The sequence below is a fragment of the Necator americanus genome, chromosome V (assembly GCF_031761385.1).
Source record: "Necator americanus strain Aroian chromosome V, whole genome shotgun sequence".
NCBI lineage: Eukaryota > Metazoa > Nematoda > Chromadorea > Rhabditida > Ancylostomatidae > Necator > Necator americanus.
This window is the reverse complement of record NC_087375.1, coordinates 16,769,176-16,792,062: the sequence shown is the minus strand read 5'-3', so window position 1 is coordinate 16,792,062 and position 22,887 is coordinate 16,769,176. Positions and strand designations below refer to the sequence as shown.

The 22,887-nt window shown below is 39.7% G+C and overlaps 2 protein-coding genes across 6 annotated transcripts; both read right to left on the bottom strand.

Annotated features, from left to right (window-relative positions):
* Positions 1 to 8,926: 8,926 nt before the first annotated feature.
* RB195_014127 (uncharacterized protein) lies at positions 8,927 to 16,526 on the bottom strand (the record flags this gene model as incomplete). 3 transcript variants are annotated; one of them, XM_064204258.1, is made up of 11 exons in its annotated part: positions 8,927 to 9,000; positions 10,273 to 10,361; positions 10,419 to 10,433; positions 10,523 to 10,530; positions 11,191 to 11,290; positions 11,345 to 11,431; positions 11,523 to 11,618; positions 13,619 to 13,816; positions 13,888 to 13,985; positions 16,292 to 16,390; positions 16,449 to 16,526. In XM_064204258.1, 11 exons carry the CDS (start codon positions 16,524 to 16,526, stop codon positions 8,927 to 8,929), a joined length of 942 nt encoding a protein of 313 aa, XP_064060137.1. The 3 variants fall into 3 exon arrangements, with proteins under 3 accessions (XP_064060137.1, XP_064060138.1, XP_064060139.1); XM_064204256.1 differs by adding an exon at positions 11,015 to 11,133 and having other exon boundaries at positions 8,961 to 9,000; positions 10,419 to 10,530; XM_064204257.1 differs by having other exon boundaries at positions 8,961 to 9,000; positions 10,424 to 10,433.
* Positions 16,527 to 17,577: 1,051 nt separating this feature from the next.
* Positions 17,578 to 22,709, bottom strand: RB195_014126 (uncharacterized protein; the record flags this gene model as incomplete). Of its 3 annotated transcripts, XM_064204254.1 has the most annotated exons (12): positions 17,578 to 17,697; positions 17,801 to 17,883; positions 18,448 to 18,661; positions 18,754 to 18,870; positions 18,928 to 19,112; positions 20,117 to 20,298; positions 20,357 to 20,484; positions 20,546 to 20,686; positions 20,764 to 20,841; positions 21,758 to 21,962; positions 22,205 to 22,313; positions 22,679 to 22,709. In XM_064204254.1, the coding sequence occupies 12 exons, from the start codon at positions 22,707 to 22,709 to the stop codon at positions 17,578 to 17,580; spliced, it is 1,593 nt and encodes a 530-aa protein (XP_064060134.1). The 3 variants fall into 3 exon arrangements, with proteins under 3 accessions (XP_064060134.1, XP_064060135.1, XP_064060136.1); XM_064204255.1 differs by lacking the exon at positions 18,754 to 18,870; XM_064204253.1 differs by lacking the exons at positions 22,205 to 22,313; positions 22,679 to 22,709 and having other exon boundaries at positions 21,758 to 21,925.
* Positions 22,710 to 22,887: the final 178 nt, after the last annotated feature.

Below are 22,887 nucleotides of genomic sequence, written 5' to 3'. Positions count from 1 at the left end.
TCTGGCGTTAATCAATCGCCGGGTGTTGCAAAGTCGGTTAGAGGTTCCGCTGCCTGCACAATCGATCACGGGTTCGAATCTGCCCTAGTGCAAGCCTCTAACCCCTCCGGAGCCGATAAATTGGCACAAGACTTGTCTTGGAGGATAAAAACACTGACATGACACATCGGCTAGCCTCCCCAAAACATTGTAGAGGCCAGTTACACGTTTGTGAACCATGAACGATTCTGAATCGAAGTGAACGTGGTGGCGCCTCCAAAGCAAATTGATTAACGCCAGACACTTTATTCTTGAACGTTCAAGGTTAAAGGCTTCACCACACGAATCTGAGGTGGTGCAGATTTCAAGTGGAGTATTCGTATACGGGATGGGAGACTATGGAGAGGGGGTGATTCCGTTCATTTCTTCGTAATTGCCGTAAAAAACGGCCCGGAAGATGCGGCGCCGCACAAGGCCGGCGTGCTCCCGTCGAACTCCTTGTAGAAAATAGTGCGCCAGAACGCCTGAAGCCGAATCTTCCGGGCCGTTTTTTTACGGCAATTAGGAAGAAATGAACGGAATCACACCCATCTCCTTAATCTACGATCCCGCATACGAATACTCCACCTGAAATCCGTACTATCTCAGGGTGATGCTTTTAAGTAGCGGATCATCCTGGATCAATTTATCAAATATCGTCAGGAATATAACTGCGATGAATAAGCCCTTCTTCTCATTGGTCGATCTACGATGCACCAGATGATTACTGTTAGAGAGCTATTGTAGCTGCGCTCGAATCTTATAAAGTTGTCTTGACTGGACATAGGAGCTGCTATCGACTCTTCCAAAGATAGCCATTTCAACATGACAATAAAATTCCAATAAGATCCATTCGCCAAAACAGAGTCACTAGTGCAAAAATAAACGCTGTCGTACGAACACCGTCTCTGTCTACTTTACGGTCCAAAGTGGAGACAAGAGGCTGTCGTGGCACTTTTCCTGCTCAACTTCACCGTCGATGATACTGTACGAAGAACTGTTGAACCTCTTTGATTTGGTTATAAAACCACGCGGACGTGCCTCAGTCAACTTCGAGTGCGTCGACGATGTTCTAATATTTGCTTCATTTAGCCTGAGCTGCAACATGTCGTCCACTTCGTACCTTCGAAACCAACTGCAGTCTACGGCTTACGACCCCGATCTTATAGACGCGAGCAGATGTAGCTGTCCGAGAGACCCGAAAGAAGCAGAACGAACAAAGTAGGCAAAGCCGAAAAGGAAAGAATGCGCCAAAGTCAGTCCACCTTTCAATAGAACCTATCTGAAAGACGATGGCAGCTAGGAGAGAGATATTCAGCAAGGATGCGCCAAAGTCAGTCCACCTATCAACTCTCTGACCAAGTGCTTGCAGTGACCCTCACAACAACAAATTCATGCTACGGGTCTGTCTATGCGCAAGACACTCTATCATGATACGCGGATGAGAAACTTGGGCAGCGCTGAGCGCGGTGATAGAGAAGCTCACTTCCATAGCTTATAAAATTACCCGCAGTCTATTTGTTTGTTTTCACATACACCAATAGTACAGCCAAGAAAAAAGAAAGTGGAAATTTTCGCCTCAGTCAGAACAAGAAAAAAAGGGAAATAAAATGTGAACTCAATTCATTAGTAAGTGATTCTCTTGACGAATTAATCTGTCAAACATGTTGCTCTCCTCTACGTAGGTGAAAGCTCTCGACATCTGTTCCCTAATCGAAAACGCTCCGTATTGTCAATCAATCTACCTACTAGCCTTTGAGTGACAAACTTAGCCTAAAGTGAGAAAAGAACGTTGAGATCCTGACCTAATCTGCTGGCCACTTTAAGCAAGAAAGTCCACTAACTTTCTTGATCCTCAAAAGACTAACCGCTCCAATCTAAGCAAACGACAGCCGAGAAAAAATCAGCTAGAAGCCTATATGCATAAGCAGGGAGTTCTCGTAGACAATACGCATCCCCCATTTAGAAGCCCAGCCAGACACTTTGGATTCTAATTCTCTATTGAGAAGAAATCCCAGTGTCCTGAAGTTTGTAAGATATGGCTTCAGGAGAGAAAGTGCTTGAGAAGAACAACAACAATGAACAGAGACAAGGTGCCAGTTATAAATTGTTCTCTCACGCAACAAAGTATAGACAGGAAGCAGGAGAGATTTGACTACATTAATGTTTTGGATCATTGTGTAAAACATGAACTGTCTAATCAAATTGAAGACAACAAACGGAGAGCAGTCGATCGTACCACGGAACTCCTGGTTAGTTGTCATATCTTCAGATCGTCGCATTGTTAAAATAACTCTTGACAGCTCCTCCGCATGTTTCAAACTTCAGCCGCAGCTTTTCGAAGGAATGTGAGTGGTAATTAATTTGTTGCTGCTCTCTTTACTCATCAGACTCCATTCTTTCATATTAACCCTTCAGTCTCTCAAGAGCCACCCGGAAAAGGTTTGGAAACAAAAAAGGAAAAGAGAAAAAATACAAAAAGAAAACAACTCTACCATTTTTTTTTGCCAAAGTCACCGTGATAAGAGAAGCAAATGTAAACTACAAAATAAGGTGAAGGGACAGAAGGTTACCGCGATTGAAATTGTGATCGATTGAACCTCGACGACGGTATAGCGTGTAAAATTGAAAAAGTGTTGTAAATAGTGCACTGACTTTCGGTTTAACCTAATGTGATGAAAAGTAATTACAAGATTTTTCGGTCCGGGTTTATTTCCAATCCAGTTAAATGTTGCCATCCCAGGCATTTAGAGACGTCAACTTTGGCGAAATACATAGTAACAGGTTGATATCCATGAAATTTGTGAAAATCAAGGCAGCCTACACAGATTGGCTAGACTGGTTAGACTAACGCGCGCGCATCACAGTCTACTGTACATAACAAGAGAGTCCATCAAATTACTTTACTGGGAGTTACAGAAGCGGTCTTAAAAGAGGTAATTATGTAGCTTCGCAGCATCTGACAGATAGATGCTAGCATTTTAGATAATACAGTAAATTTAATATCTGGCTATAGTGAAAAGGACGAATAAAGGACAAAGAGAGGATAAGTACGAGAGGAGTGCAACAATAACTGTTTATCAGTACAAAATGGGAATTATTTTTTCTTTGTTGTAAGAAAAATGAAAAAATGCTAGTTCATGTTGTAAAAAATATATCAATGGCTAAAGCAAGTAAGCTATATCAAAGTTATTCCTTCTCATAGTACGTTTCCACGTTCTCAGAGCTGCTTTGAACGTTAGACTTTCAAATAGAAAAGGTCAAATCATTTCAGGGGAAACTCCTTATGAATTAGGTCCCAAGCAAGTCAACAATAATACGACAGTAATTACTTAGCGTGATTAGATGCTGCTGCAAACTATGCTTGTGTTGGGGCAAAAAAACTTCGAAACTCCCGTATGCTTCATTCACGACAACTTCCCTTATTTTTTGTTCATAACATTTCAAAACGACGTTTTCAAGCATCACCTTGCGGCTGAGTTTGGAATAACCATAAAGAAAAGCAAGGGAAAAACAGACATTTCAGAGGAACCGCTAGATAGAAAAAAACATGGTTATTTAAGCAGTATTCGTGCGAGCAATTTTCGGAATAGTTCTGGAAAACAGCAAAAAGAAAGTGGTATTGTTGGACCAGCACTTCCAGCACACACAGAGATAGGGCAGTAGAGGTTGTTGTAGAATCGGCTGCCTACTTATTCCTAAGTAAAGAGCTAAGCGAAGCAAAATAGTTGACAGTAAATAGGAGGAAATGAGGCAATTTTTCAGAGAACATAACAGGGAACTACTAGGTTGTTCGGATATAAACAAGACTTTCGAAACTTTACGAATTTCGAACAGCAATTTGGACAGTTTTGGTTCCATTTTGTTCCTGGCGTTTTCCTGTATATTCTACTTTCTTTTTTGTTCATTTCTGATTTCTGTAATATTTTTTTTTCATTTCATAAAAATAAAATTTATTTATTTATTTATTTATTTTTATTTTATTGAAGATGTGATTTCGCGAAGTCAGTGCTACAAATGGTTTCAACGCGTTGAAAATGGAAATGAGAGCCTAGAAGACGAAGAATACCGAAGTCGTCCTCAAGTGGTAGACGACGAATTACTGAAGAAGGCGATCGAGTCTGATCCGACACAAACTACAAGAAAACTTACCCTAGAGTTCGCATGTTCGAATTCGACAATTGACAAGCATTTATATACAATCGGGAAGACAAATCGGTGCGGCAAATGGGTTCCTCATAAGCTGAGTGATAAAAATAAAGTTGTCCGTAAATCGAAAAAAAAATCGAAGAGTTGGGCTGGAAAGTTTTGCCACATCCGCCGTATAGTTGGGACTTGGCTCCTTCGGACTACCATCTATTTCGATCGATGCATCACGGATTGTCGGAGAAAAAGTTCAACAATATCGACGATGTCCGATCTTGGGTCGCATCATACTTCGATTCACAGCCAACCAAATTCCTTGAGGACGGCATCCATAACCTGCATGATCGATGGCGAAGCGTTGTTGATAGTTGTGGAGAATATTGTTTGGAATAAAGACTTGTTATAAAAAATTTTGTGATGTTTGAAAGTTTGAGTCGAAAGTCTCGTTTATATCCGAACAGCCTAATATATATATATATATATATATATATATAATATAACTATATTTTGTTGTGCTATACATAATTTCAGAAAATCACTCCAAACTGCAGAAAAAGCACATTAATTCCACACAATAAGATTTTTCAGAACAAGAAAAGATAATAATAGGTATAGAAAAAGCGATGGATTATGTTGCTCGACGACGAGTGACGCTAGCTAGAAGGAATTCCAAGCTCGCGCTGCTGAGTGCCACCCACTTGTATCCTTCTCGTTACCACGAAAATGACAAGTGTAAGTCTCACACTGGCGCTCGAGAAGATTAATACATCTCAACATTCGATGGACCTATCAGAATTCTTCTTAGAGGAAGTGTGTACTAAAAATGCAAAAACTGATTTCTGCTGAGGAATAACCTCTGGAATTTCTGAGTTTCTAGTGTTTCCAGTATGCATTAGTATTATATACGAAATTTTCGCGCACACATGCATAGCAGCATTTAATCACGGTGATCGTAAATACTGATGTGTTAATGTTCATATGATCTTGTGCAGAAAACATGAAAAGACACTCTAGTGGTGTTTAAATTCGGGTACTTTTTGCAAACAAAGAATTAGGATTACCGCGGTCCACATAAATGTTGTCCATCATTCAGGGGGCCATCTTTACACACTTTTTTGTGCTTACGAGTCCCTTCGAACTATTGTCACTGCACAAGCAGTTTTTTCTTTAGATTTGTATGAAACATCTTATTAGTGGGAGAACTCTCGAAAACTCTAGAAATTTTCCGAGAAACCTGCCTTCAATAGAACCTTTTTCCAGGATTATGGGGAAAAGTGACGGAAGTACTCCCGTTTCCTTTTTTTAGCACGTTTTGCATTTGTAGCACGTCTTCGAATATGTGAACGTGTTTGCTTGTCCCTTCAAATCTTTCATCGACTTTCTCTGCAGAACTTTGGAGGGAATCAATTGTCTAAGAGACTCTTAAAAACTCCACTCTACAGACAGCATTGCAGATCATGTGAAGAGTATCTTCTCAGACATTTTTGGTAAAACAATAAAACAGAATCTAATAGGATACAGTAATTCACATCACACTGAATAAATGAGTTCTCCTTACGAGTTTGGCACGCAACCGCAAACAAATACAGGTCTGCATTGATGCTTGCATAAAAATGTCACACTGTTCGAAACCTGTTACTGAAAATTAGATAATTCCAATTGCACAAGAAAATAAAGTCTGTCTTACTCGAGAGGCTCCATTATTCTCGTTGCGCAATTGGCGGAATAACCCTTTAAAGTAGGTAGCAATATTTTCTGAAATAACCAAAAAAAAAAAAGAAAATTTTTCTTTAATTTATAGTTTCTTGTTTCTGTAATACCGGAACAATAGTTTTTCAGTGCCTAGAACTAAACTATCATTCATGGATATTACATGTAAAGTATTGTTAACCATTAAGGGTTCCGGTCAATGCAGATATAAGCAAGTACAGGAGATGAGGTTTCCTTTCAGCGCTGTAGAAGTGATTTTGCATGACTTAGCACTTTCACAGAGAAAAGTGTATAATCCAGTAACGTTTACTACGAACGCGTACGAATTTCAAAAGTATAGCAGATTAGAAAATAGGCGGAGAAACAATTACAACATTTGTACGGAGAAAAAAAACTTGAATAACATGAAGTGTATTGCGCTGAGTATTGCGCTGGAACCGAGAAAATAGGCAGCAACACAAAAACAAAAAGCAGGTAATACAATTATGGGAAGATATAATAGTGTTAATTCTTTACACTCCGATCAAAACCCAAAGTCACATCGAAAAAATCCGGTGAAGGGGCCAAGAATTAGCGAAAAGTTTTGAGTTCTCTCCAAACCTATGAATTTGCATCTAACTTATCTTTCCGGTTTTTATAACATCTTGATGAGCAGAAGTCAGATTTTGCTCTGGTGCAGTTTGCTACTCATTTGCAGAGTATCTGTCTACATTCCCTCGTACTTCGAACGAGGGAATGACATTACTTCACCTTTCTAATAACCGGCGGATTTGCATATTTGGATGCGTTCAAAAGTTTTCAGCGAATGCAAAGAAATGGAAACATTACACACCGGTGGCAGAAGCTGAAATTAACATTAATGATGACAAATCAAGAACATAAAATTAGTATTGTCTCCAGTGGCGGGAAAACTAACTCTTCGGCCGGTCTCCTTTTTTCTTAGTTAATTTTTAAAATATGTATATGATCTGAGGCTTGCATGCAATCCCCGCTCTTAGTTGCACATTTAGCACACCGTAAGAATTTCTCGGTGACTGTCAGCAGGCCAAAGCTCCTTCTCAATGCGCTATGTGTGTTATACTATAACACTTCTTCCGAACATTTGAATATTTGTGAAATAAAAGAAGAAGTCTGGCTGACAAGGACAACCTTTTCTTAGTGTGTAAAAGAGAGAAACTTATCACTTCTCAGTTTTCAAATAACTGTTTTTTGTTGCAACCAGGGTACCGTTTGGCAGTGAGAAAGAACAATACATTGAAGCCGATCCAAATTTTCTGGGACTAACTAAAGACGATGGTTCGCACACGAATCGACAAAGTTCGAAACAGAGAATTCTGTTCACCAGCGGACTCCTAGGGATCACGATTACGATTAAAATAACAACACTTCAAGGAAAATCAACTGAATAACATAATAACTGAATAAAAATTTTTAATAAATTAAACAAAACAGGACTTGAATACTGAAACATGCATGCCTGCTATGATCTCAGGCACTCATCTAATTGCTGACAAACCATTGGAATTCAATAGCAGTTGCTTTCTTATAGGTTAAAACTTCGAGGAAAAAACCAGATATCAAAATGGATTGTTCGAATTTTTTCGGCAACTACTGTATGCATATATTTACACTTACTTCATGAGCTTCACCACATTTTTCCGAATATCTTCGTACATTATTCATTAATTCATGGTTGGCGTAGGAAAAACTATCACGAAGCATCTTTGGGACACTTTTTACGTGTGTTGTCAACTTGGACGTTCTATGCACGTTCGCATAAAGATGTAAAAATCTTTAGAACCTTGATCGTTGTTCGTTTCAATATTCCAAATGCCTGAGCAAATGCAGGTATACTTAAAAAGAGGAGTTGCCGTAGAGAGTCGAATTTTCTCCTCATTCGTTTTAAATCCAGGAAGGGAGAAAACTAGCTAAACATTATGTCGAAGAGGCCTTAGTGCCGCTATGAACTGCCAAAGGAGGTCGAATCCGACAACCACCGTTGATAAATGCATAATATAATGTAATATAATAGCAATGTCGTTTTCTTTTTACGATTCAACAGAATGCATGTGTCACTGAGCTTCAGTGTTTCCAGCACCGGAGCTCATTTCAGGTGAAGTCGCTCGAATGGATCGCGTCGTTGGCATCTGCTCCGCTACTTATTACTCTCTAGTCACTCCTTCATTCATTTGTCACCAGGGAAGTGAACATTTGGCACCTCTTCTAAGAAATTGGAGAGCTACCTCCGCTACCATCGATCCTCATCTGAATATTTCAACATAACGCGAAGTCGTGCATACAACTTCCGGTGCCATTCGGCTGGCATCCACGCGTGTGTTAGATGATAATTTCACATATTAGATATGTTTGCCGCATAGAAGACACGTGATAGGGCACTTACAAATTTGAAAATGTAGGAAGACGATGACGCGAATTTTTTAAGGGTAAATATAAAAGATCTAAAGTGACTCGCTAGATGAAAACTCAAACGTTCTGAGTCGGCTGTAAAACCAATCCTGTGTTTTATATTCGTTACTGACAAACGTAATTGCTACGAGAAAATTTAACTGAACCATCTACAAAGACGAAGCGTCCAGTAATTCATGAGTTTAGTAAGTTAGGAAAAGTCAAATATGTGTATATTCTATTATCTTACAGTTGTAACTCGTTACAATGCAACCCAACGTTTTGACATACCTAACTCAAAAAAAAACACCTGGCATAATTAGGAGCATTTAGGTGTATTTGAGTTAGGCCTATAAGTGTAGTTAGTGGGAGTTGAATGGGTCGACAACTCCCTAACCTAAAAAGCTGATGGTTCGAACGTGGGACACGTGGTAAATTCATGCATTTATTCAATACTTTTCACAGACTAAACTTCTTATTTTGAAAACTAGCAATTTGCAGACAAACTTATTAAAGCAACTAACAGGCACTGTAGTTATACGAATGGTGGCCCACACGGGCGACCTGAGGATTCCATACTCGGTAGGCGCTGACTGTGAGTGGCGCGACCAAACTAATGATGGCGATTGAATCCCATAATCTGTGTCTATCGAAGATAACAACGGTGATCATGTTGGTTATCATCGTAGACCGAAGACGACAGAACATAGCGAGAGCCGCCTCAACATCGGGGTAATCATATCTGTAGTCGATCTAAAATCATCTATAGGTGTTTGAAGGGACGCCCCTTCCTCAACGTGTGTTCGGGTTGATTTAGATCTTTTTTTTTTCTACATACAACAATTTTACCACCCTTTCAAATACATCGGTTTTAAACAGAAAACAGGAAGTTAGACTACCCACAGAAAATGTGCTTCTACTGCTGATCCTTCCTTCCAACCTCTCTTGCATTGCGGAAAAGTAAAGTACAAAACAACTGGAGAAGAACAGAGAAATGTGCAAAGAATTGTAAGCAGTCAAGGAGACTATTTAGGTTGAGATGGCAAAAAATCAAAGAAATCCTAAATCTACAAAATTTCACAAAACAAGCAGTTCGAAAGAATGAAGCACTGTATCCAGAGCACTTACAAACTTCGTCCTGTCTTCACCGAATAAGAATATGTATCAATTATTGGTAATTTTATAATTAAGTGAGTAAGCAGCCAACTGATGGTGGTGATGAGGCCAACGAGGTGGCGGAAATGTGATGGGAACACCATCCGGTAGTCACTTAACGTCGCTACTCCTCAGAAAATAATAACATCCGTTTTATTATTTGCTTTTGCATGAGACATAAGCAGCAGTCTCTACTTCGCCACCTCTGCCACTTCTAAGCAAGATGATCGGCTGATGCTCAGCTTGTAGTACTGATTCGCTCCGGCAGACAAACGAATAGAAATAGAAATTTCAGTGGTAAAATAGATAACCAGGCCAAATCTTTGTAATGCGACATACAGTATCCTTATAATGGATTTGGCGTTATTTGTGTAGCTAGCGGATTAAAAACAAAGTTGACAATACCTACTTTACAAAGAAATTAGGATGGTTTTATGATGGGTTTTTGAAAATATTCGAAAACCGATGGATGAGATGGAATAAGCGTTTTGTGCAGACGAGTGCGTGATAGCGTGCCAACGATAAATAGCGAATGGCATCGTCGCTCGCCTAACCGCAACTAGAGACCTCGTCACTCACAGGCAGAAACGGCTGCATAGATTAGGCGTCTTGCGAGAACCACGATTCTTAGCAATCAATTTAAAAAAACCAAAAAAAAAAGTTTCATCTGCAGCAATTTAGCGGCTCAACCTCAGTTTTGCACTAATTTGTCCCCAGTTAAGGAAGCAAAGGTGAACGATCACAAATTGCATTGGGAAACTGTTTTCGTGCGAATAAAGCTGAACTCCCATTTATTATAAATTTAGTCGGGAGAAGATTGATTCAAAGGCAGCGTACCCAGTGTTTCGATGTTGTGCTCTCTGCAGTAGATGATAGGGTTCGCGACAGTGTTCGCAAGTGTCACAGCAAAAAAAAAAAAAGAAGCCCTGGAAATGAAGGAATCAGACGTGCTAGTGAGAACAGTTTACACGACGAAACAACACCTTACACCCAAGAGTCTGATAGAATGAAAATGCTCGAAATAAAATGAAGGTGCTGCTGTGGAAAGTCTGTTTAGTTGGGTAGTAGGAATGCTTCACGTTCTCACTCTGATACCTGCAAACTTTGCCCTTAGCCGTACCTAACACTGGAGTAAACTCGACATTGACAAAATTTCTGAAAGTTTCCTTTTGAGCAGACTATAGAATAGACTAACACACTACCCAAATTAAATAGCTGCGCCATTAGTTCTGTTTGAATGCATCACCTCACGAATCTGGCGTGGCATGAATTTTCGTTGGATTATACCTATATCATTCGGGCGCCCCGATAGGCGATTCATTTCATTCGACGAATCGCAATCGGGGACGGGGCGCAAGGCTAGCGAGTTCCAATAAAGGACGTCGTAAGGAACCGCATTCCGAAGGCGTCTATTTACAGTGATGCAGAAAGAGATGAGCGGACCCACCCCTGTATTCATAATCTACGACCCGATATAGGTTTATTCCAATGGAAATCCATACCACGCTAGATTCGTGAGGTGATGCCTTTAACGGCACAGTTTTGCACTTATACTCTTTCCGTGATTTGACGAACTTACGTCCCAAATTGTTCTCTATAACATTTCATTCTCAGCACTTTGTCAAGTTCAGATGAAAATGTTGTGAATTTGATATAAATTGTGATACTACTATTTACTATATGAATACTTAATATTTCCTGTAATAGAAGAAAACGGCGAACAGCTATGAATCCTATTGCTCATATTTACTCTACCTTGGAAACTTTAAATACACTGAGATCACCAAATAAGAGCTCTGCCCTTTTCACATCTAATAATTCCACATTCTTCGTCGGTAGATACAGGAAATTGTTCCTAGAAATAATTTAATTTTCTAAGAAAAAACTAAATAAGCAGACATCAACATACCCTCCAAACCATGAGAACTTTATCAAAGAGTCGTTTTTGCTCCCAGACACTTCGGTGAGGGGGAGGACATCCGTTACTTCCAGAAATCTAGAAATACTCATAAAAATCTTCTGATAAGTTTGTTTCTAAGTGTTCTCTACTTTTAAATGCGAAAAACTCCAATCCACAAAAATCGTACTTGTTTCTTCGTGATCCCCAAAATGTTAAATATCCTACTCTTACAAAGTCGTTGCTCTCATTCATAGCAATCACTCCAATTAATCTATTCAGATACCTGAAAAAAGGTTTCATTCTTTGTCTTTTATGCTTCTATCGAAATGATCACACAAGTCGATTAATCAGCATTATTTTAAAAGAATCAAGAAAAAAAGAGTCTAGAGGAATTAATCGATTAGTGCCCACCTCCACCAAGGACAAAACGCATTCGACGGCAACTATATCTAGTATTCAAAAAATATATTTGAAATCGCTATGAAGAATTATTGACAGAAAAAACTATGTCGTATTGATTTTAATAAGCTGTACACGAAGTTGTTAGATAATTCTACTGGCTAACGTTTCGGCAAAAATGCCTTCTTCAGAGCCTGAAATGGTCAATTCAATTCACAATCTAAACGAACAAATCTCTCCATAACCAAACAGACAAACTCTAAGCCTAATTTTTCAACCACTAACGTGGCGACTGCTCACCGTGAATCGGCAGGAGCCGCTGACTGATCGACCACGGGAGCGAATGATTCGAATATATCAATCGGATCAGAAGAGCAATCCGCGATATGATGCGAGCTTTCGCGTTATCAAAAGACATTCGGCATTCGTTTTAGAGTTTTTGGCTCGGATCCAAAATGTCTCCAGCGATTTTCGAGCCAACGTTTTAGATTTATGAAAATCGTTGGGTTCATGAGAGGGAAAAATTTGATTCGTCTTGTTTTGTGTTCCATGGGCGCCTAAATTTGTCCATTCCCATAACAGATTCTTTCCTATTTCAATATTTCCTTAATTAAAGTAATTGCTATTGGGGTTTGTTCCACGGTGTAAGCATCCTTCTGTTAAATTTCCCCTCTCACGAACCCAACGATTTTTATAAATCTAAAACGTTGGCTCGAAAATCGCTGGAGACATTTTGGATCCGAGCCAAAAACTCTAAAACGAATGCCGAATGTCTTTTGATAACGCGAAAGCTCGCATCATATCGCGGATTGCTCTTCTGATCTGATTGATATATTCGAATCATTCGCTCCCGTGGTCGATCAGTCAGCGGCTCCTGCCGATTCTGCCGGTGAGCAGTCGCCACGTTAGTGGTTGAAAAATTAGGCTTATAGTTTGTCTGTTTGGTTATGGAGAGATTTGTTCGTTTAGATTGTAAATTGAACTGACATTTCAGGCTCTGATGAAGGCAATTTTGCCGAAATGTTAGTCAATAGAATTATTTAACAACTTCGTATACAGCTTATTAGAAATCAATACGACATTTTACTATGTCGACGTTCATTGAAAGTCGAACTTTTCGCGTGCTTTACGAGTAACTCATTCCTCGATTGACTCAGGTCACTCAAAAACAGTTCTGGCACATAGACACTACCACTGCAAAACTTATAATCCCCATAAATGATAAATGAAGCCATGAAGACTGATTATTCGCGAGATAAACAACTGAAATTGTTCATCCTTCCACAAAAACCTTTGAATTTTTGCAACTTGCGAGACCGTTTAAGAATGTTAGATCTTTCAATCCAATTTAACTTAAATTGCACCACACAAAAAAATTGGAAATTCCTTCACAGAAAAATAGGGTTGAAGGTGTACATCACGAGTATGAAGGTCAATTTACTCTCATTTCTCCCCAACTTTCCTGAAAAAATCAGCGTGGAAAACATGAATTTGCGACGGAATTTTCCTAAAAGTCATCTCGTGAAGCGCCAACCAGTACACGCCCCGGTTCTCTTAGCAGCCCATTCATCGGTTTTACTTGAATATGTTGCTCACAACCTCGTTGGTTTTCGTCCGTTCGCTGACGGTACACGTAAATAAAGGTGGCGTGCTATAACGTGCCTCGTGAAAAAATGCGATCGCAAAAACTGTTTTTCAGGAAAAATAAGCATGATCGCGTTCGTGCTCGTGATCCATTATTCTCAACCCTACTTTTTCACTAAGAGATTTCAACATCGCCAATTCTGTGGTATGCTCCCTTAACATTAACTTGAAAACTTCAAAAGCCCTTTTGATCAGGCACTAACAGCTTATCTTCAACAATTTCTTTGGTATCAAACTGACCTACTAAAAACTAAGAGAGCAATTGGTGCAAATACAGCAAGTGCAGCAGTAGAGTAGAACCATGTTATATCAACATGTCCGACTGCATACTGGTAAGATGAATATGGAAGGAAAAGCACACTAGCCACGGTTTGTAAAAGTTTTGCACGAGCAAGAAGCACAGCTATTCGAATTCCCGGATATCGATACACTGCTATCCTAAAAATCACAATGTAACGATCTTCTCAGAGCAGCGCAATTCAAAACGACCGGTAGACCAAACTACACACCAACTCTCATTCATTAGGGATTCCTGCAGCAACTTGTTGTCCCGTTCTATCTGGGTATGTGTTCGACGTATACTTGTCCCACCAATGCGTTGAAGCATCTGTAAATACCATATCGGTGATCATCTAAAAAGCAACTGGAAAGACTATAGATCATCTACCACCGCGTAAAGCGCGAATTTGCGTGCTCAGTGCGAATTTTTATGGCACTTAAATATCAAGAGGTTCAATCTTGGACAAACAGTCATAGTATCAAGGAGTCATAGTCACACAGCACAAGCGAAATTCCGAGTTACAGTGTGTAACTGAAACCGCGACTCAGCAATTGAAGGAAAAGAGGGAGCAACATGTTCACTAGTGCTACAGCTCAACAGTGTAATGAGCAGTGATGGGGAGCCAGGCAAGACGAAGACGTGAAACCCTGTCCTAGGATATAATCAGAGTTCTCCTTTTGTATCTTATAGAACTGCAAGGAGCTTAACCCTGAACGGGAATTGACGATACCGATCACGGATATATGTGGCCTGTGAACAATATATTCCAGCAGAAATAGATTCCGTCACTTTTTTGCGCTTTCGCTGCAAATCTCTAGCTGATGTTTTTTACATACACTGACCACATTTTTCTATATCCTGAAAAACTACCGAACTTTCCGAGATAATCTACACACTTCTGGAATTTGGATATTTGAGTGTCCTTAAGCACTCATTAGTTCTTCAATTAGTATTTGTTTTTGGGTTAAAGAGTGTTATCAGTGAGAGAGAGCAGACAGCCAGGAGCTCACGCCTGAAGATGCAATCCGACTTTAAAATAACAATGAAGAAATCCGCAGAGTTTTGAAATGAAACATCTTCCGCCCGTATTTTGAATTTACACTGCTAATAGCAAGCGAGATTCAGCATATACTGCAAAGGACAACCGATGGACGAAGATGATTACCGAATGGAGACCATGGATTTGGAAACGACAAGTTGGCCGACCAAAAACAAGATGGAGAGATTCGTTCGTATCGGACTTTGGAGAAACATGGATGCGAACCGCTACTACTGATGTGAGCAGATGGAGACAAAGCATGCAACGACACATTGTAACATTGCGATATCGTTCAATAAATAAATAAATAAATAAATAGCAAACGATACTTTGTAGCAGATTACTTTATATTGTCTTTTAGTTACTATTGTGGATACGAAATGAAACCGGTTCTTATAGCAATAATTATTACATCATTTTCTATCTAGGGGTACTGTTAGCTTTTTTCGTTCACGCAACTGTTTGAGAACTCACGATGAACAGAGAATGCAGTATTGTCTTAGCCAAACCTGCGCTACAGTACCTGTACTCAAGTGACTTACAAAAATCGTGTTCATGAAATGAGGCTCCTAAGGATTCTCGAGACTGCCAGGGTAGCTAATTAAACCAATTCATTAATAGTAAAACACCATATCTGTAGTTTACGTTCTTTGCTGCTTCTGATGTAGCCTCAAAAATAAGTTGTTAGTTCCTAACTAAACATTGTTTTACTTTAAGAAAAAAACCTTAGTGTGAAAAATCTTCCAACCACTCAACCCTCGAATGCAGAAGTCACGTTTGAAAAGAAGTTATATTCCACGAGATCATGCAAGCTTCTAATCAGAGGGAAATGCAATGTGACTGATGTGAAGACCCGCTACCTTTCGAGTAAAAAAATACTTCATTCTCCTGCCATTATGAGTCAAGCAATAACAGTTTTGTTTGGCTTTTCTAGATTTCAACAAGAACATTCTGTAGTGATATTCTCACCTTTTTCAAAAAGAAAACTGTTTATTTATGTGCGCTGAAACCTTGCTATCTTCAAGAAATTATGTCAAATCTTACAATAAGTTTTATCGATTAAATCTAGGTGAAGTAAGGCTGACTTGCTTGTTAGCGCCTGGGCCTTGGAAAAATGAGAAAGAAAAGAAAGGAATAAAATGAAAAATGAAGTTTGGTGAGGACAAGTAAGTAAGTAAGTAAGGAGCTTACGAACAGCGATTCGGAGCTAATGATAGACTCCATTATCCAATCTCAGTTCTTAGCATTTCTTAGCACATTGTAAATTCGAATTGTATAAGTGTAGTAAATTGTTGCTCTTTGTGCAAAATCCAGTAACACGATTGTATTCTTGAGAAACATCCCTAACTGTTGATATTGATTTCACGATCAACTAGCTTTTAAGAATCTTTAGAAGTGACCGCTACTTTCTACGTGATGAACATAGCCGCTATAAATCCATTGTGTTTTCTTAAGCATTTCATCCCGCATTTTTTAGAACAAAATCAAATAGTGAACGGAAAAATCCATCTAACATTGCCTATAGAACTTTGTCAGTCAGTAGTATACGTTAATTATGCGGAAAGAAAGCGTGATAATCAACTATTTAGGTCACCTGTTTCCTTTCGAATGGGTTTCCACGTAATCCAGATGAGGTATGTTTCCTAGACCTTACACTGTGAGCGATGCCTAATGAAGCAGATGATCGCATGATCTGGAAACAGCGATACAAACCCTAAATAAGAGAAAAAAGGAACAAAAAAAGCACTCACTTGAGTTGGGCCACTTCGACGAGCTACATTATCCACAAGCATTTTCCCGAGCACCAGTCCCACTGGCAGTAAACCCATTCTGGTCACTAGAAAGCAAAGCCACAAAACTGATTTGCGGGACAAATGTCCTAAAGTGCAAAAATTGATAACCTCACGTAAAGTAAGGAACAGAAAACCTCTCCGATATCAAATGTAAATTCTTCAACCTTTTTAATGAAGTCATAAAACAAAACAAAACAACATTCCGTTAATATCAAAATAAAAACACGGAATAGTTAGTACCAAATCTAATCCATCATAAAAGGAGAATAAAGGACAATTTAGTGCGTAAAAATAAAAAAAAATATTTGGAACACGTCCTTCAGAAAATAAGAGTAACTCCTAGAAAATCAGAGCCTTAGACAAATAGCAAAAACAGGTAGAATGAACTTTTTTTGACCAGAGAATATTTTAACACAACAAACACTTAGTTATAGTTGATAAACGAAATTACAAGCTACTAATCCGAGTTTGCGATTTATTAATTGATAATCATACGCGTCAATGTTGATATGGATGAATTGGGAAGACTAGGTTTTTGAAAGTACATTGTAGGATAGTAATGAGATTCGCATGAGTTATTTATGTTTACCGACAAAGCGTCATATCTCTATTTCAACTTTTGACAGGACTGTGTAAGACCTCAAAGTGTAATCATCGCAGCAGAATCTACTTTAAATAGTGGTCTCCAGGGCAAGAAATGGGAAATTACTACTCCATACATAACTTGAACACCAAAACATTTGTTCATCTATAATCAACGTTGGATATCAATCATGAGGAACATGTTAGCATGGTGAGCACCACAACACATGTAAGAATCTTGGCACAGCGAAAAAAGGAAACTATACATACAAAAAGAAAAATCGTTTAGGTCCAACCGACCAACAGGAACAACAACATATAGTAGAACCAAACCACATGAAGGACGTGCAGTGTCGTGTGCGGTGGAGCCTGGCGGTTAGAATCGAGGTAGGGCCCTTGCTATCATTATTCCCCGCTGCAGTTCGTGATGGTCCCACCTCTACTCTAGCCGCTTCCTCAACCGCGCCGCTGATCAAAATCAGTTTCACCTATTTTGCAAGCAAAGTTAGAAGAAGTTCCTAACCATGCGCGATACTATGCGCACAATAACTGGTATATGATGGTCCACTCTCCTCAAAGCTGCTGCATCCAAAAATGAAGAATAGTCGAAAAGACGCTTTCGTTCCTGTAAAAAAGCGAGCATTGCTTCCAAGACAAAATTTGGAACAATTTAATGTAGAACTTCAAGAATCAGGTGTTTCAAAAAAGGGAAAGATGATTGCAATTACATCTTTGAGCTGAGCGCGTAGCCGATCATTGGATGTGACAAGGAGAATTTCCGCTTCAAGATCGCGGTGTACTGATCGATAACCTGTAAAGAAACCAAGTTGACATTTCTGGAACACTTTGCATAGCTGGACACCTTCTTAGCAACCTTTGCGCAAAGATGTAGCCAGTATTTTTTCAAAGATATTTTCTGGCGCATGTATTGCGTTTGAGCACGTGATCTTGAAACGTGGTTATGACAAATGTGGCGAAATGGAACGTAATCGAGTAAGCCGCACATTTTAACATGGACGTGGATTACCTACATAACAAAACAAAGTAGAATCGCAAGCATTGAAATCAATTTGTTTGGCAGTCAAATTGTTAGTCATATAATAGATTTATCAATCTCGATTACTTGAAAATTGAAGCATAGCAGTGCCCTTTTTTCAACTTTCGAAATTTCTAGGAACTGTTGCAGTATGTAAAAACGCTCTCGATTCATGCGCTCATTAATGAACGGACCGCCCAACTTGTAAATCGACTCAGTAACGCAACGAATATACATACAACCACTGCTGCACCCTAACCGCGATATCTGTTGTAAGCACCCACTATTCAGTTCAGTTAAAACAACACTAGAAGTGAAATTAAAAAATCGAAAACGAACCAAAGTTTGAAGACCCCATTAGTGTTGCTGTCTGTACAGGGGTATCTATCCATAGTCCTTTAGCGTGGAATGTCCAACCGTCGCGGTGATACTCGTACAGGTTCACATCATTTCGTGCATACTTATCCTTTAGCGTTAAAACTCTCTCACAAACCCAAGAATACAACGCCGGTATGTAACCAGAAGGACCAGCTGCACCGAAGAAGCCGTTGGCCTGAAATTCTATACTGTGGTGTAATCTCAACAAAATAATACTTCTACTTATGACATCACACAAGAAAGCTCCACAGGAATTGAAGTACGCACTTTGGGAGCAGCCGTTATTATGTCCATTGAGTACTTGCCTTCGCTAAAGATTAACTGTTCATATTCCTTTATGCAATTGAAGTAACCAGAAGCCATTGTTAGAGATACAGTGTTATTCTTCAGAAAATAAGTATATAAGATATAGCAACGATGCAATGATTTTGTTGAAGTTACCTTGGAACAGAAAATCTGTTTGAGCAATTCATACTCCTCGTTGTATCCGAAAAGGCCCATCTGCACTAGAGGGTACAATAGTGTGTCACTAGAAGATTGCGACGAAGAGATTTGCTTCGCTTGCAAAGAAGCAATGACACTGGAGACTTTTGAGCGCAATAAGTTGCGATAGTCAATGAAACTTCCTAAACGCAAATGCAAATGTATGAATAGATCGCCAACAGCAATAGTATACAACTTTTGAGGTGGAAAGGAGCACAACATAAGTTCTGCTTAATTCCAGTGTAAGAGAGTAAGAACGGATAAGTATACAGTTTCAGAGCTAAAGCTGGTCACAAGAAATAGCACAAATATACGAAGATAAGGAAACGATAAGCACGGGCTAGAAGAACAAATTTGCAAACTCTCCCCCACTGCACTTATTATTTGAAAACAACATTTTTAGAAGAAAAGGAAATCAAACATAACATGAGAGAGTTTCTACAGCTTCTCTCATACGTTCACCACAGGGCCGAACTCATCATAGCGAAGATGGAGGGGATGCGCCACATATCGCTTCCAACGCCCGTAAAATTTTCATATGTGAACTAATTTTTTAGTTAGCAAGAGCCATAGACATTATTTCAGTGCGAGAGGACTCAATATGCAAACTTGACGTAACCATAGCTGAAGAAGCAAAGAAAAAACTCTTGCCTTTTAGGGATGGAGTTACTTTGTACTCAGCTCTAGCTTAGTCACAGAAGTGGACACAGGCGGTGAAATAATTTGAGTGCTTGCCAGCAAATCAATACTCATAGACAGCTCGTATGACCATCTTTTGCTTCTGCCAACACGGCAACAAATAACCATTCCAAAAAGTTTCACAAAAACACAAAATGAAGATGCTATTCGTAAATTCTTCGTCAATTACGGCCGACACAGACGCCATGGGCTCACACTCTGTGCAAGCATGAGTGTGTAAGGCTGTACACAGGACGCAGAGAGCGCTACGACAGCAAAAAAATGCGCGATACCTTCTAGTTTTGTGACCATCGACTTTTAGACTGGTGTGTGCCGATGGCGACCACGATCGGTAATCACCAAAGCTGCAGAGAAGGGGACGCCCACGCGGCGACACACACATTCATGTAAAAATCTGATTTTTTTTTTTAAAGAGGAGATATAGAGCACTCCAGAAATAGTGAAATACCTTCATAAGGATGCACGGTGCAACTGGGATGCAGTACTATGGAGCCATCACCTTTCAGTAGAAACGAACAATCTCCAACCGCATTGATTATATCGTGAAAAAAATCAGCCAAATCCTTGCAATTTTCGAAAAGGACATAACGGTCCTGGCGGTTCACAAAATAAGAATCAGACAGATTGGCCCTGTGTAGGCGCCCATTACAGGAGAAATACAATACATACAAATTAATAACTTACCCACCCACTTATGAGCACAGAATTGTCAAAAATATACACTTTCATATGCTGCAAACCAACGATTTCATTTGTTCTCTCCGGGAGCACGTTCTTGACAAAACCAGTAAGTTTTGGAGTATGATAGAGGTAAACCTGGACAAACACTCGTTGTACAAACATCAAACTGTTTAGAAAAGAGACTGTTGCTACTCACAGTAGCTTTATCTGCAATAGTTCTCAAAAGGCTTGTACTACTTTTTTCCTCGCCTACACCTCTTGTGCCTCGTAAGTAGTCCAAAAGTATGTCGACACGAAGTTTATCATTTTGCTCTATATTAGAACCGATAGAATCGATCTACAAGTGTATATTATGGCAAAAAATACAGAACATAAGAAAAAAAAACTGATTTAGATAATCTGCAAATAACTAACTAATTTGTGCTCCAATAAACCATCACCAAAGTAGAGGGTGCTGAAGACAATCCGAAATTTTGCATATCGAGACCTTTCCTAGAGTAAGCAGACGTTATGATTCCAACTGAGCAATCATTGTAGATGCATTCATTCCACCGCAATTAACATTTCATCACAAATGTCTCTAAGTAGCAGCATTATAAGGTGCTCGACTACTGTGAGCTTCGAGCTGATGATAAAGAGTGACAGAAGCACACTTTTGCAGCTTTACAACATACTGGCACGACGCACAATTTAGTTCCTTTGTCACATTCACCGGATTTTCACGGGTATAGTACAGTTGGGGGAGGGGCATTCGTTCGCGCTAGTATTTCTGGAAGCGAATAATTAAAGGCATCACCCCACGAATCTGAGGTGGTACGGATTTCGGGTGGAGTATTCGTATACGGGATCGTAGATTAACGAGAGAGGGTGATTCCGTCCATTTCTTCCCAATTACCGTTTAAAAAAAACGGCCCGGAAGATACGGCTTTAGGCGTTCTGGCGCGCTATTTTCTACAAGGAGTTCGACTAGAACGCGCCAGCCTTGTGCGGCGCCGCATCTTCCGGGCCGTTTTTTTACGGCAATTAGGAAGAAATGGACGGAATCACCCTCCTCTCCATAGTCTACTATCCATTAAGATTACTCCACGTGAAATCCGTACCACCTCAGATTCGTGGAGTGATGCCTTTAAGCTAATCGGCGCCTATAACCTTAGCAAGTGCTGGTCTTAGGGGATTTGTGACATAAATCATAAATGTGACATAATTGGGCTAAAGCTATTAAGAGAAAAAAGAAAGATAGAGCTTCCAGAAACAAAACAAGAGCGCAGTTGAGTCCCCCCAACTACATTTTCCAAAACTTTGCATTTTTAACGGACGCGCAATCAACAAACAACAACAAACAAAACCAAAAAGTCGAAATAACTAAGACACAGATAGAAAGGAAAGAAATTGAGGACGACACACTCACGACGAGGAAATCGTAGAATTCCTTCGGGGTTTCGAGCACCCGCACACTGCTAGCTGCTACAGGTATCGCACGGCATTCTGGTAAGTTCCAATCCATGTTCACAGTTGTCAGCAGACGCTCCACAGTTTCTCCGGGAGATTCCAGACGCGGTGCGACAGCTAAGTGCATGTACAGGCGGACGAGTTTCTGATGATTGCGCGCGAAACTCAAAATGAGATAAGGTGGTATATGCTGTGTAAATGCAGTGTTAGTGATTTTTTTTGATTTTGTGGTTCCTTTGGACTATTTGGTCGTGATGTGCTTGTTTCGCTAATTTTCTGTAAGGATATCGTGGAGCTCTTTGATCAGTTCTGATTTGGAGCTTAGTTCTTGCTATTTCTGGTTAATGAAATGGTACTGACCATATTAGAAATGTGGTAACAAGGTTAACACAATGTGGCAAGGTACCTCACTCGTTTTTTGAGTAGTGCAACATGCGTGTGCTTGTAAATCCGGTTTTGTTGGCAGTTTTTGACCAGCTGATGTTGAGTTCTTCTAATTTTAGTGTCTTTCAAACCTAATGTGTACGCATAAACACCATTTTATCCTCTCGAGTGCTCATTTCTGCAAATACGTTTAGATGGATTTTTAAGTTGTGAGACGAGTCTGGAACTAATTGATAGATATCTAAATAGATCTGACTGAGAAATGAAATTCTCCTGAATTCCTACTTCTATATGTAGCAACGGAATGTGTTCAACCGAGTGAATGTGATGCGCTTTAGATTGGTGAAGGGTGAAGGGAGGAGAGAATGTATTTTAAGTAAGAAAGGGTACATATCATTGGGAGCACACACCTTGTGCGACAACTAATCCTTAGGAGAGATGATCAACAGCGGTGATCAGTGATTGCACTGCGCAGCGGTTAATAGCATCAGCGGACCTGCTTCTCCCGTACAGCCCATCCATCTCATGCTGCTGCTAAATTTTAATTTTGAAATTGAATTGAAATTTAAAATTACTTTAAGTTCAGAAGGATAAAGAACAGCAGCGTTGAATTATGAGTATACCAGTCTGAACGTCCGGCTAAAGCCGGACTTGAGACTTTCTATGGAGTTCGCTTCGCTCCCCTTCACTGATCAATGAAGCTTA